Source organism: Protopterus annectens, chromosome 15.part0 (assembly GCF_019279795.1).
Source record: "Protopterus annectens isolate FY-2018-M chromosome 15.part0, PAN1.0, whole genome shotgun sequence".
Taxonomy (NCBI): domain Eukaryota; kingdom Metazoa; phylum Chordata; order Ceratodontiformes; family Protopteridae; genus Protopterus; species Protopterus annectens.
Genome location: NC_056749.1, coordinates 7,636,895 through 7,652,535, shown reverse-complemented (window position 1 = coordinate 7,652,535; position 15,641 = coordinate 7,636,895). Strand labels below are relative to the sequence as shown.

Sequence of the window (15,641 nt, the reverse complement as noted above, 5' to 3'; positions counted from 1 at the left end):
GCTAAAACCCTCTTACAAAGATATTACTTCACCTTGGGATTTCAACTTACTGCTACAAGCCATTGTTCAACCTCCCTTTGAACCATCATCTGAATGCACTCTGTTTTTTTTATCCTGGAAAACTATACATGTTAACTTGTCTACCTCATCTTCATTCTTGCTGGTTGGGATCGGAGCCGATCCTCTGCTCCGACTCAGCCATCATCAATAGCTCGAGAGCTGTTTACTGGCTTGAGGCTACTCCTTATCCCACAGTGCCTAGGGATAGCTACCCAGATCTCGTTTGCCACTTCAGCTGCGATGGTGTCATTTTTCTGGCACAGGCTCGTATGTTTAGCATTTTGTGTAAACTTTCCTTCTAAATTTAAAATTTTTCTAGTATTTTTTTCTATTTAGAATAGTTATACTTGTTGCTGTTATTTTTTTCTTGTATCTCGCCCTTGTGTTAGAACTCGTTTAAGTTAGAGTTCTCCCCACCTCTCCCCCATCCCTAGGTTAGCCATTTAACTTAGAAGCTCTCCTTTCTCTCTTTTTTTTTTTCTTATTGTTATAAAAAAAAAAAAAAAAAAAAAAATTATTGTAGTTAGCATAGTACTGGTGTGTTTTTCTAGCTTAGTACTGTTTTTTTGTGTCAGTAGTTACTTCTTAGCCCTCCTTTTTTTAGTACAGCATGTCTAAGGAAGCTAAGGTTTCTGGTTTTAAGAAGTGTGACTCATGCCGTCAGAAAATGTCTCTGACAGATGGGCACATTAGTTCCGTCTAATGTTTAGGTGCTGTTCACCTGCAGGACTCTTGTTCTATTTGCCATGCTTTTAGTCCAAGAGTCCTGCAGGAGCGTAAGAACAAACTAATTCTTAGGGGTCTGTTAAAACCCCAGGATTCACTGGCAAAGAGTTCACAGCCAGTGAAATCCCCAAAGTCCACTAAGCCGTCGGCTCCATCCTCGGAGCCGACTCCTGTGCTGGATTTACCTTCTAAGTCTGTTCCGGCTGGCCACTGACAAGACAACCTCCCCCTCGGCTCCATCGGATGTTTCGGAGCCATCGCGGAGTCACAAAAGGCTGAGGTCCCCTTCCTTAGAGTCGGTGCATTCGGCTCCTCGGTCTCCCTTGCTTCAAAGTGAGGGTAGTCACCGGTCCTCTCACTCCTCTCGGTCCTCTAGGCTGTCGGATCACGATGTGGAGAGAGTAATCAGGTTGTTAAAGTCGCAGGCACTAGCTAAATTATTGTCCAGCCCTCCTCAGCAGGTATCGGCTCTGTCCACTTCACTTGATATTCCTCCTCCGACTCCAATGAGTTCGGAGCTGGAGTTCGTTGGGGTTCGGGTAGTGGAAGTGTCTGCTCCGATCACCATATCCTCTTTGGTTCCGACCTCTCCTCCGATTACCTCGATACTTCCTTTGATCGAGGAATCTGGTCGCCAGAGCTTCCCCACCGGTAGCCACAGTGACCACAGATGCCTCCCTGATAGGGTGGGGGTATTATCAGGGCAGGACAGTCCAAGGCACTTGGCAACCTCACGAGTACCATCTGCACATAAATGTCCTAGAGATGAGGGCCGTGCACCTAGCATTGCAAGCCCTTCAAGACTCTCTTCCTTCCGGGACCATTGTAGTCCAAACAGACAATATGTCAGTAGTGTGGTACATCAACAAACAGGGCGGGACCAAATCTTACCCCTTGTGTCGAGAAGCACTCAGACTGTGGCAGTGGGCGATTTCCTCCCAACGTTTTATAATTGCGACGCACATCCCTGGGAGATCCAACGTCACATCGGACAGGCTCAGCAGAGCTATCCTCATGCCTCACGAGTGGTCTCTGAATCAGGTAGTTGCGGACCTGATCTTCCGCAAATGGGGACAGCCTTGCTGCAGTCTTTTTGCCACTTCATTCAACAGCAAATGCAGCAACTACTTCTCCCTCCTTCCGCTTCCAGGTCACCTACCCAGGGACGCTGTAGTCCACGATTGGCCTCAGGGATTCCTTTATGCATTTCCTCCCTTTCCCCTTATACCAAGACTCATACAGAAAGCAAAGTCATTGGGTTGCAAAATGATCCTCATTGCCCCCTACTGGCCTCGACAGATTTGGTTTCCATTCCTACACCTCTGTCTTCTCGATCAGCCCTGGACTCTGGACCCGATTCCAGATCTACTGGTTCATCAATCAGGTGGATTGCATCAGTCCCTTCAGACTCTCCAGCTCACAACTTGGTTGCTCCACTTCCAACCCTAGCCAGGCTCCCTAGCATTTCCCCAACAGTCCATGAGATTATCGTTTCCTCGCATAAGTCCACCACCAGGACTATTTATGCTAGCAAATGGAAACGTTTTTCATATTGGGCTGAGTCTAGGAATGTGGATCCCTTCTCAGCCCCAGTCCATGAGATCCTATACTTCCTAGTGCAACTGTTTCACTCTGGAGCCGCTTCTGCTACCATTAAACAGATCTGTACAAAGAACAAAGTTTCGGATGGTCACGCTAATTTTCACATCGGGTTACAGAATTCAAGCATTATGTCTCACAAGCTCTGTAAAGCCTTTTTGAGGGGGACATCTCTTTTTTGACCTCCAGTGAGAGACCCCACTCCTCCCTGGGACCTTAATCTAGTCCTAACGTCCTTAATTTTGCCTCCTTTTGAACCAGCGGCATCATGCTCCATCAAATTTCTCTCTTGGAAAACGACTCTTTCTGGTTGCTATTAGTCTCAGAACTACAGGCACTATGTGTCCGTCCCCCTTATCTAGTTTTTCATAGGGATAGAGTTTCTCTGAGGACAAATCCTTCGTTTCTTCCCAAAGTCTGCTCTGAACATAATTTAAATCAGTCTGTAGATCTCCCCGTTTTCTTCCACAATCATAGCAACAAGGCAAGTACAAACTTCAATTGGACGTGCACAGGCAATTGCGTTTTTACCTTCATAGAACTAAAGAAATAAGAAAATCAGACCAATTGTTTCTGTCTTATGCCTTAAACAAACAAGGTCTCCCAGTTTCCAAGGTTACTTTATCTAGATCGAACCAAACAACTGCACAAACCAAATAACTTCGAGATATCCACAAGCCACAGGACCCGGAGCCAACTTAAAATTAAGACTAACTTTAATGCTCTTTACAAAACAAACAAATCCAACCAAGTGCTTTCACCCAGCTTCTGCCAGGCTTTCTCAAGGACTGAATAATGTTACACTCCATAATTCATCATTTAAATACTTCATTTCAACATCAGCTGGTCAACAATTAATCAATTAATTAGCTTAACAATTAGTTAAAATGCTAAATCCTAAACATTAAAAATCCAATTTATCATATAAAAACCTTTTAAATCCCTTGTTCAACCCCATCCAGAGTACATTAAAGCCTAGCTTTCCTCAGTTTTAAAACTGGTGCAATATTTATGTTGTCATTTAATCCTGGGAACCTCGTGGCGTCTAGTTTAAGCTGCCAATAAACCTATTTCTTTGTTCAGTACTTCTCCAAACCATTCTAATCCTATTTGATGTGGAATACTAGGGAACAATTCTACCACATCTATGGTCACCAACCATAGATTTAGATAGCAGGTTTAGATAGCAGGAACATTAATTTGATGGTGGAATTCATGGAAACAATACTAGATAACAATTTTATGTTGTTTAATGGTGAATTTTACAGGCAAAGAAAAGGGGTAGCGATGGGAACCCCTTGTGCTACAGTTTACGCTAATTTAGTCCTGCACTATTGGGAACAAAACTATGTGTTTAACAGCTCATGAAAGAGGAGTATAATATTTTATAGACAATATTTGGACGACATTTGTTTACTATGGGCTGGGACAGAGGATGAACTAAAAATGTTCATACAGTTTATTAATTCCAGCACGAACTTTTTGAGATTTACTTATAAAATTGATTTAAATGAATTGCACTATTTAGACATCAAATTAATGAAGGATTACACTAATTCTAGGTTCCAATCTCAAATATTTAGGAAGCCTACTTCCTCCAATCTTTCTTACATTTTAATAGTGGACATCCTTTTTATCAAAATAGGGCATTATTAAAGGACAGCTAATTAGGGCCTCAAGGATGTGTAGTTTGATGGAAAGTTTTAATAAGGAAATAGACACCCTTAAAAGATTATTTTTGGAAAAAGGATATCCAGAATATTTAATAGATAATATGATTCAAGAAGTTAGGGACAGCAGAGAAGTGAAATATCCACCTTTATTAGGGTTAGGTAATATATCAATTCATAAAGAACAACAAAAAGAATTTCCAGGTTGAAAACAAGAATAATTTTGTGTATACATTTTCTAATAAGGCACAAGAAATAGAGGCTATTATTTCAAAATATTGGCCGATTTTGGGTATGAATGAGGAATGGAATGAATTATTTTTGGGGAACCCTCATTTTATAAGAAGGAGGGGGCACAATTTAAAAGAATGGTTTGAAAGAAAGGAAAATGTTAAGACTAATAAGAGTAAAATGGGGACATTTAAGTGCAATCATTGCAATCAATGTGCTGCTATGTTAAATCAGGGCACACTTTATTTACCTCAGAGAAAATTTGTGGTTAGATCTCAATTATTACAACTGTGCATCAAAAGGAGTGGTGTACTTGGGGGTCTGCACATTTTGCTTAGGTTTTTACATTGGCAAAACAGAAAGACCCCTAAGAAGAAGGGTGTATGAGCATCTTTACGACATTTCCAGAGGCAAAGAAACAAATGCTTTCTTTAGACATTCCCAAAAGTGTAGGGAGATGAAGTTAAAGTTTGGTACTGGAACAGATTACCCCTGAAGTAAGAGGAGGGAGCTGGGAGACACGGTTAGAATACCGTGAACTTTATTGGCAGCTTAAACTAGACGCCACGAGGTTCCCAGGATTAAATGACAACATAAATATTGCACTAGTTTTAAAACTAAGGAAAGCTAGGCTTTAATGTACTCTGGATGGGGTTGAACAAGGGATTTAAAAGGTTTTTATATGATAAATTGGATTTTTAATGTTTAGGATTTAGCATTTTAACTAATGTTAAGCTAATTGTAAATTAATTAATTGATTAATTGTTGACCAGCTGATGTTGAAATTAAGTATTTAAATGATGAATTATGGAGTGTAACATTTTTCAGTCCTTGAGAAAGCCTGGCAGAAGCTGGATGAAAGCGCTTGGTTGGATTTGTTTGTTTTGTAAAGAGCATTAAAGTTCGTCTTAATTTAAGTTGGCTCCGGGTCCTGTGGCTTGTGGATATCTTGAAGTTATTTACTTTATCTAGATGGCTATCCTACTATTTAATTTATTTATCAATTACGGGATAAGGAATTACCATCTAAACCGAAAGGTCATGCTACTAGGGCATTAGCCACCTCTGTAGCTTTCCAGTCTAGGTTGCCCATGGATTCCATATGTGCAGCTGCTACGTGGGCAAATCCTCATACCTTTATTTCTCATTACAAGGTGGATATGGTCTCCCGGAGCAGAGCTGATTTTGGTTCCACTGCTCTGAAGAGTCTGTTCCACTGAACCACCCAGGATTTTAGGTGCTAAGGACGCTGTCCCAACCAGCAAGAATGAAGGCGAGATAGACAACTTAACATAAAGAAGTTCTGTACCTACCATAACGTTCCATCTTAGTTGTCTTCATCTCGCCTTCTTTCTTGCGTCCCGCCCTCCGTCCCCCTGTCTTAGTGGATTGAGAGGAGTCCCTTTTCACTGGCTGAGTATTCTTTGTTTCCCTCTATTGATTTAGAGGATATGGGAGGTATAAATCAGCCAGTTCTTTTGACTGTTTTATTCTCTTATGTCATGTCTGGAGTTCGCTATTTCAAACGAGTTCGGGTAGCTATCGCTAGGTATTATGGGATAAGGGGTAGCCTCGAGCCAGTAAACAGTTCTCGAGCTACTGAAGATGGCCGAGTCAGAGCCGAGGATCGGCTCCAATCCCAACCAGCAAGAAAGAAGGCGAGAAGACGACGACTAGCATGGAACGTTATGGTAGGTACATAACTTCTTTTTTAAAGTACTTGAAAACATTTCCTGGCTGTGCCCTGTGAACCTCCCAGAATAGATTTTAAATTCTCCTTGGATAGAAGTTTAGTTTTTGACCCTTCTACTTCAGATGTGATCAAACTGTGTGATGACAGTGTAAGCTGACAGGAATTCTCTAAAAATTGTCAACACTCCTTTTCCATTTTTTTCAAGGGGTTCTCTAACTCCTCATCCAGTTTTAGTAAGATACAAATTAAACAGTCTCAACAGAATGCAGGTAAGCAGACTTGAGATGAAATGGCAAGGAGGTTCCAAAAGGAATACTGGAACTTCCCAAAACCAAGCACATTACAGCAAGACAGAATGACTATTTAAAGGACCTTCCCACCCCCAGCTGTTACATTATCCTTCCTGAATGTCTGAATCTCCATTTTCTCTTTGGCAACAGATATTTTCAGACAAATGGGTGCTGAATATCATTCAAGGGTACAGATGGCAGTGGGAGGAAATTCCTCCTTTCCAGAGGGTAATCCCTCATTCAGCAGATCAAACTATTTGATTTCCAGCTGTCCATCACACGCTGGCCCAGAGACTGTTAGAACCAATTTCTCCTTCCCAGATGGGGAAAAAAATTATTCATAATTGTTTTTAGTGCCAAAGGAAAAAATGCTTTGAGACCAGTTCTGGGCCCTTCTTTCCTAAACCTGTTTATGATAGTATGCAAGTTCAAAGTGATGCTACTTTGCAACCTGTTACCTCTTCTTCCTTATTCACATTTCCTGGTAACACAAGATTTAAAAGATGCTTATCATTACATCCCTTTTCATCCAGAATTCAGGAGTTTCGTAATGTGATCTAGACACACAAAATCTTAGTTCTCTACCTTACCCGTTGGATTATCCATTGCACCAAGAGTGTTCACAAAGTGTCTACCTCCAGTTATAGCTCATTGCAGGCTACAAGGTATCCACATGTTTTTGTAGTTAGATTATCTTTGCACAGTCTTTTTCAGAGTATCAGCAATCTCTCACCTGGATGAGAGATTTCTTACGTAAGCTGGGATTTCATGAGAACATTCAAATGTATTTTTTCACTCCTTCACACAGGATTATGTTCCTGTGGTGTCAGTGTGACATCTTAGTTCAAAGAGCTTTCTCTTCCAGCGGAACAAATAGATCTATATCCAGAGTTATTTCTAAGGTTTTTCACTCAGACTTTGGTCACTGTGTGGGAATGCCTCAGGATTTTGGGTCTTATGGCATCTGTGATTCTCATAATACCCTTGATAAGACTTCACATGAGAAATATACAGTGGTATCTGAAGTCTGTCCAGCATCAATATCCTTTGTTTTTTCAAATCCCAGTGCTGGTGTTAGTCAGAAGAGAAACCACTTGTTAAAGACAGCAAATATCCTCAAATGCAGGTCTCCACTTCTCCCTCTCTTTTCCAAAACAATCAGTAACCACAGATGCCTCAGTCTTTGATTTGGAAGCAGTCACAGAAGGGATAAAAGTGCAAGGTATGTGGGACACTGAGGACAGATGCAAGCACATAAATATAAAAATGATGAGTGCCCTAATCAAGGTACTCAACTCTTTGAATCATTTTTGGTCCCTGAGACATCTTCAAGTTGTGAAAGTCACTGTCATAGTTGTGTACATTAGCAAGCAAGGGGAAACCAGGTATAGCCATGTTACCATGGGATATAGCTTCACAGCACAGTCACACTCTACAGTCAGCCAGCATTCTGTCAGTGCAAAGCTCTGTAGCAGACAAGCTGAGCAGGACAGTGGTAGACCCTCACTAATGGAAAGTAGATGGAGGGGCTTTTAAGATTTGGTTCATTTGTAGGGAGTTCCTCAAGTAGATCTGTTTATCTCCTGTCTGAACAATTAGCTGGCTAGATTCTACTCCAGGACTTCACGCAAGAAGGCCTGGAAGACCGATGCATTTTCTTTTCCTGAATACGTTTCCACCCTTTCTACTGATGTCCAGGGTACTTCTGAAGATTCGTAAGGAATCCCCCAAGATTATTGTGCTGATTCTCTTCTGGCCCAAGCAACAGTGGATGTTCTTCATAGTCAGTGTGTTGCAGTAGTGATTCTTTGGTCTTCCTCCCATGTAGAAGCCCAGGGTAACCAAAATTCTATATTCTTTGTATCATCCTCAGCTGATGGATGTCAAGGTATAAGGACATCAATTGGTGCCATTTTCAGTTTATTTCTAGCTGTGCAGTCCGATGCACTACATGTCTATTCAGTACAGTAGTAGTCTATCGGTGGCTCATGTTTCCAGAGATCCTCCTCCTTCCAGTCAGATAAGTACTCCGTGAGGAAATTTTTACATCAAGGATCAGCTCTGAGCCCTTTCTTATTTGCAATGGTGATGGACAGGTTGACTGACGAGATCAGACAGGAGTCCCCATGGACTATGATGTCTGCAGATAACATTGCAATCTGTAGTGAGAGTAGGGAACAGGTGGAGGAGACCCTGGAGAGGTGGAGATATGCTCTAGAGAGAAGAGGAATGAAGGTCAACAGGACTAAGACAGAATATTTGTGTGTGAATGAGAGGGAGGATAGAGGAATGGTGAGGATGCAGAGAGTAGAGGTGGCAAAGGTGGACGAGTTTAAGTACTTGGGATCAACAGTTCAGAGTAATGGTGTGTGTGGAAGATAGGTGAAGAAGAGAGTACAGGCAGGATGGAGTGCATGGAGAAGAGTGTCGGGAGTGATTTGTGACAGACTAGTACCACTAAGAGTGAAAAGGAAGGTCTACAAGAGGGTAGTGAGACCAGCTATGTTATATCGGTTGGAGACAGTGGCATTGACAAAAAGGCAGGAGTCATAGCTTGACGTGGCAGAGTTGGAGATGTTAAGATTTGCACTGGGTGTGACGAGGATGGACAGGATTAAGAATAAGTATATTAGAGGGTCAGCCAGGTTGGAAGGTTTGGAGACAAAAAGCCTGAGAGGCAAGATTACATTGGTTTGGACATGTGCTGAGGAGGGATGCTGAGTATATTGGGAAAAAGATGCCAAGGATGAAGCTACCAGGTAATAGGAAAAGAGGAAGGCCTAGGATAAGGTTTATGGATGTGGTGAGAGAGGACATGCAGGTGGTTGGTGTGATGGAGCAAGATGCAGAGGACAGGAAGAAATGGAAACAGATTATCCACTGTGGCGACCCTTAACAGGATCAGCTGAAAGAAGAAGTTACATTCCACAGGATCTTCATAGATACTTCTCCAAAATGTATCTATTTCTTGTTTTGGTGGTGTTTCAGTTCTTTTCGCCTTGTTTCCCAATTCTCTGTAAAACTTTTTTGGGTCATCAGTAAACTGATTATTTGGTACTTTTTCTTTATATTTATCTAGGATCTTAGAAATCTACATATTTTCTAAGTTTTTCTGCCTGTGCTATTTTTAGTTTATTTGTGATAGTGCACAGTAGATCGAATTCACACATTATCAAAAACACTTCCAACATAGAATTAATGAAACCTGTTTTAAAAGCTAGAAGGAGAAGGAGAAAAAAGTAATGTTTACCTTCTTTTGCTGGGTTCACATCTTCAGTGAGTTCAGCTTTAACTATTTAATTGTTTTATTAGTTTTAGCTTTTGATTGGTCTGTGTATTATGGCATTGTTATGCAAATGTTCAGTGAAGATGCTGTTTTATTAGGGTTTGAAGAAGCTATGATTCCATAGCAAAAGCGCTTACCAGTTTGTATTTGCATTAAACTTAGATTTATTTTACCTGGTGCCTGCTGTTTACTGCCTACTTTACTTTGGATATTTTGAACTGTGACTGCTGTGTTTCCACACTGGTGCTTTTTTTCTGCACTCAGTTTTGGTTTCTGACTACTAGTGTGGTTTGTCTGCTGGTGGAATTTTTGTGTTATTGATGATTGAAGAGATGCACAGAGAATCACTCTGACTTTCTTCTTTCATCTTTCCTGGTTGATATTTTTAACCCAAGTTATGCAGACATTTGAAATGTGTTAAACATTTTTGCCCTTGAAAAGGTGTCCATAATACAAATGTAGACAGTGTATTGAAAAGTATTCTTCTTTTATTTTGTGTGTTTATTGCTGTCTTACAACTCTGTCAATAATGGAAGAAACTCAGATGATTGTGTTAGATTTAGAAAGTATTGTAACACTGTTGCTCAGTTCTAGTTGTATGTAATTTTTCTGTGTGTGTGTTTGTGGAGGGTTAAAACACACCTAAATTCAAACTTTTCATCTTGTTCTCCCAGCCCTTCAAATGATAGTTTATTAATGATTATTTTATTTGCTGCTAGTAGTCCTCTGACATACTTCGTACATTTTACAGGTACTCCAGTTACTCCATGTACTCCCACTCCCCCCAGAGATCTCATGGAAGCTTTGCAGCAGAGGATGCTGAAGTACCAGTCTGCAGCAACAGAAGCGAAAAACACTGGTAATGACAGGAAGGCCCGAATGCATGAACGCATTGTCAAGGTAGGACTTGCCACAAGAGCTACATTGTGGTAGGTGCTGTTTAAAGGCAGACTTGTCGATACCACAAGTTTTGTTGCATCTCTAGGTATAGTGGAAATGATCTGCTGCAGTACACAGTTGATATAACACTTGTGCAGGTGGCATTGTTAAAGTACTTTGGAACTTATAGGATCATTGCTTTCATGTTTTCCATAGTTGATGAGTATTGATATATTCAATTTACAAATTATATATATAGTCTGAGAGAAATTCTTTTACCACTTTATTACTTTTTTCCAAACCACAACTTTTCATAGTCCTCTCTTTCATGACTGGATGTCCTTCAAGGATGCATCTGCAGTCCTAACAAATGGGTTGTCCTGTCATCAGGCAGCCCTTCGGTCGGCCGGATTCCAAAGTCTGGGTCTGGCCTCGGCTGGTGTCGCACTTCACCCAACGTCATCTCTCCTGGTCTTCGGGTATAAAGGCATCAGCCGACGCCATTTTCCTCAGTCTTTCTTGCCACGTGGCGCCCGAAGCAGAAGCTGTTCGCAAGTGCCGGTCGGTCAGATCCAGAGATTACTACTACCAAATACTACTTCGAAGACTTCTAAAAAGCTAAGTACCCCGTTGGGGACTCTTTCTTGCCTCAGCCGATGTCAGAAAAAGTAAATAACTGTTTAACTTGTGGGAAACAAATACCTCATAAAGATTTCCACTCTTACTGCTTACCTTGTTTAGGCCCAGACCACGGCGTAGCAGCCTGTTTAGCCTGTGCTTCCTTCAACCGACGAACGCTTAGGCGTCGGTCGGAGTTTGCTGAACAGTTTTTCGGCTCAGATTTTGCGTACATTATGCCGTCGGATCCTCCGACTACTCAAATTGTTAAAAACGCAAAGGACCGACACTCGCGGTCCGCGGTTTCGGCCGAAACCACGGTTAAGCAAACCGCGAGTGTCTCGGTTTCGGCCGAAACCGAGCAAACGGGTCAATCTTCAGCCGAATCCATGACTACTACCGAGGCTCCTGCTACCCTAGTTGAATCGGCCTCTGAAGTTTTGCCTACTAATGTGGTTCCTATTGAATTATCAGACACCATCCCTTTGGATGTCTCTACCCCAGCATGTGGTGCTGCTAGGCCTCCTGCAGCCATGTCTATTAAGGCCTTTGCCAGGGCTAAAGCAGCTAAAACTGCTAAATCAGTGCCTGTTAAGCCCCCCTCACACAGGCCCAGTTCCAGTTCACAAATGCTTACTCTGGCAGAGGATCTCATCTCTTTAATTAGGGGATCCCAATCTCACCCAGACAGGGCCTCTCAGCCTCCAGAAAAGAGACCTAGAGCAGAGCCCCCAGAGCCAGTGTCCTCAGATGATTCTTCGGATGACTCAGACATTACAGACCATCCAGAGGCTCCTTTTTCTACTTATGAAGATTCCGATGCTGAAGAATCTATTCCATCTGCCTCTCCACCAGAGGAATTTTCCTTTGGGGAAACCTTACATGCCATGAGAGAACAATTCCAATGGCAGGGACAAGATTTCTCAGATTCAAGAAAAAGGCTTAGGACCTTTCTACACTTACCAACATAGGCCCTTAGCTATACCTCCAGTTCTGCCTGTTGTGGATGATGCATTTAATGATGTTTGCACTGCTCCTGATACTTTACCTCCAGCCCCTGCCAAACCAGATAGGTTTTACAGGGTACCAGACACTCATCACCACCTATACAAGGCCCCACTTGCAGATCCTGAGACTATCTCCCAGGGGCCTAAGGCAGTAGCTTCGACCTCAGCAAAAAACCCTCTCCCTTCTGAAAGGGAATCCAGGTCCTTAGAGAGATGGGGGAAAAAAGTTTACACCTCTGCTACTCTCTCATCTAGAGCTTTGAACTGTCAGTTTCATATGATCCAATACCAAGAGTTTATGCTTGATCAGTTAACTAAGAAACTGTCCTCTGATGACTCCTTAGATAAGAAATATGTTTTAGAAATGGTGAATAACATTCAGCAGGTAAGTAACCATTCTTTAAAATGTGGCTATGATGCACTGGAGGCTTCATTTAGATCAGCCATGACTGGCACAGTTATAAGAAGGCATGCATGGTTGAAAGAACAGGTCTTGCCGGATCATGTTAAAGCAAAGCTGTTAGATGCTCCTATGGATAAGGCCAGTCTGTTTGGTACTCCTGCTCAGCAAGTAATGAAGAAAATGGAAGAGGAGGCAAAATCTGTACAAACAGTTAAGGATTTCTTACAGGTTCAGACCCCAAGGTTTAGCAGGAACTGGCCTTCCAAAAATTGGTCCTTTCCAGACTCCTCAAAATCTCAGAGAGGCAGGAATAGACGTTCCAGAGGCAGAAATCAATCCAGAGGAGGTGCCTACAGAGGACGCCAGTGGCAAGGCAATAACCAGCGAGGCACAGACACAACCACTGCCACTGCAACAGGACAATCACAGTGACTTGGCTCTGACACCGCCTACCAGGGAACAAATAGCAGCACCTTTAGGCGGAAAGTTAGCCTTATTTTCAAAAAATTGGCACTATATCACAAAAGACAAGTGGATTTTGCAGACCATAGACCAAGGCTACAGGTTTCACTTCCACACCTTACCAGTAAAAGAGGAATGCCAAACCTACCTCCAAATCAAAAACAGAAGCTCTAAAGCAGATAGCTCAATTAACAAAGATGAGAGCTGTGGAAAGAGTACCACTAACAGAACAGGGCAAAGGATTCTACTCCAGACTCTTCCTAGTACCAAGAAAAGAGAAAAGTTGGAGACCTATTCTCGACCTGTCCGTCTTAAACACATTCATCATTGTCCCAAAATTCAAAATGCTGACCCTACAGCAACTTCTTCCCATGCTGGGCAAGGAGTGTTGGCTGGTAACTCTAGATCTCAAGGAGGCATACCTGCACGTCCCCATACGACCAAATTGCAGAAGATACCTCAGATTTCTTGCAGGATCAGAGCATTATCAATTCTCAGCATTGCCCTTTGGCTTATCTACTGCCCAGAGTATTCACAAAATGCCTGGCATCAGTAATCGCTCATTGCAGGCTACAGGGAATCCAAATTTATCCATACCTGGACGACTGCCTGATACAAGCGGACAACAAAAGCAAGCTGACAAAAGACTTACAAAGAGTCATTTGCTTACTACAAGCCCTGGGATACACAGTCAATTTAAAAAAGTCAAGACTGATACCATCCCAAACAAGAACATTCTTGGGTGCGGAATTGGACACAGTAAAACAGATGGCATTCCTAACTGCAGAAAAACAAGAACAACTCCCTCTTTACTTCTTGGCATTAACAAAGCAGAACAAACTAACAGCAAGAAAAGTACTGCAGGCCTTGGGCTTAATGGCATCATGCATAATCCTGGTCCCCCATGCCAGACTGCATATGAGAAAGCTACAGTGGTACCTAAAGAATTTATGGTCTCAACACAGGCACAGCTTAGAAACCGAAATCCCACTAATCCCATGCCTGAAACGAGAGTTCCTATGGTGGGCTCAAGCATGCCAGTCAAACCCAGGCTTGCCCTTCCACAACTTTCAAGCAAGCCAAACCATCACAACGGACGCCTCAGACCTAGGCTGGGGGGCACACATGCTGGACAAATGCATACAAGGATTATGGACTCCAGACTAGCTGCACCTGCACATAAATCAAAAAGAAATGCTGGCAGTAAAACTAGCAATCCAGAATTTCAGACCATTCCTCAAAGAAGGCCATTTAATGATAAGGACAGACAACACCACAGCCATGTGGTACATCAACAAACAGGGAGGCACTCATTCATACCCCCTATGCAGAATGACTCTGGACCTTTGGAATATGGCTCTGAGCTACAACATCCAGTTACAGGCAATATTTGTACCGGGAAAAGAAAACATCCTAGCAGACATGTTAAGCAGAACTACCTCGGATGCTCACGAATGGATGCTACACCCGGACATCTTCAAGGCCATCACAAAGAAGTGGGGAATGCCACAAATAGACCTATTCACATCCCCACTCAATCACCAGCTCAAGAAATTCTGCACAAGGACATACCACCCACTTGCATGGAAGGTGGACTCTCTATCCTTCAGTTGGAAAGGCCTGACAGCATATGCATTTCCACCTCTTCCTTTGATGCACAAGGTACTACTGAAAATCAAAGAGGAACGTCCAAGGATAATTCTGATAGCTCCAAATTGGCCAAGACAACATTGGTATCCATTGCTGAGGAGCATGTCTCGGGGGGAGAACGTGGACACTACCCCTGATGCCTTTGATGTTAACTCAGAACAACTACAACATCATGCATCCAAACCTAAAAACTCTGCAACTGACTGCCTGGAACATCACATAACAGCAACTAACCCAGATTTATCCCAAAGGGTTAAAGACATTATCCTTGAAGCCCGCAGACCTTCAACAAGAAGGAACTATGCAGGAAAATGGAAAAGGTTTGTCATATGGAGTACTGAAAGAGGAAAAGATGTGTCAAAGATAGATATTGCTAACATCCTGGAGTACTTGGCAGAGCTTCTCCATACAGGCCTGTCCTATTCCTCCATCAAGATACATGCATCAGCTATTTCTGCAGAATACAGCTTCGATCCCCCTGTCTTCTCACATCCTCTACTCAGGCAGTTCCTCAGAGGAATCAAGAATGTAAAACCTCCTAGGAAACCACCATTACCAGCATGGGACTTGAACTTTGTGCTAGAAAAATTGACACTCCCTCCATTTGAACCAGCAGCAACAGCAGATCTTCAACACCTATCATGGAAAACTGCTTTCCTACTGGCAATTACTTCAGCAAGAAGGGTTTCGAACTACAGGCCTTAATGGCAGTACAACCCTTCCTAATCTTCCATCAAGATAGAGTGTCCATGAGAACTAATCCTACATTTATGCCTAAGGTGGTATCCAGAGTGTCTCTAAACCAGGCAATCCACCTACCTACCTTCTTTCCCAATCCACAGAACAGGGGGGAAAGACTGCTGCATACCTTGGATGTACATAGACAGTTATGCTACTACCTGGACAGAACCAAAGGTAACAGAAAAACTGACCAGCTTTTAGTAGCCTATGCAACAGGAAGGGAAGGAAAAGCAATTTCCAAACAGACAATCTCCAAATGGATAGGAAATTGCATAAGATTCTGTTACTCCTACCATGGAAAGCAAATTCCACAGAACAACTCTACA

The 15,641-nt window shown here is 42.4% G+C and overlaps 1 protein-coding gene across 1 annotated transcript in view; it reads left to right on the top strand.

Annotated features, from left to right (window-relative positions):
* Positions 1-15,641, top strand: part of CC2D1A (coiled-coil and C2 domain containing 1A) — a 3,016,164-nt gene that overhangs the window by 808,745 nt on the left and 2,191,778 nt on the right. Inside the window, exon 11 of the mRNA XM_044057686.1 lies at positions 10,307-10,455. Coding sequence (XP_043913621.1) covers positions 10,307-10,455 — 149 coding nt within the window. The remainder of the gene's footprint in view (positions 1-10,306; positions 10,456-15,641) is intronic.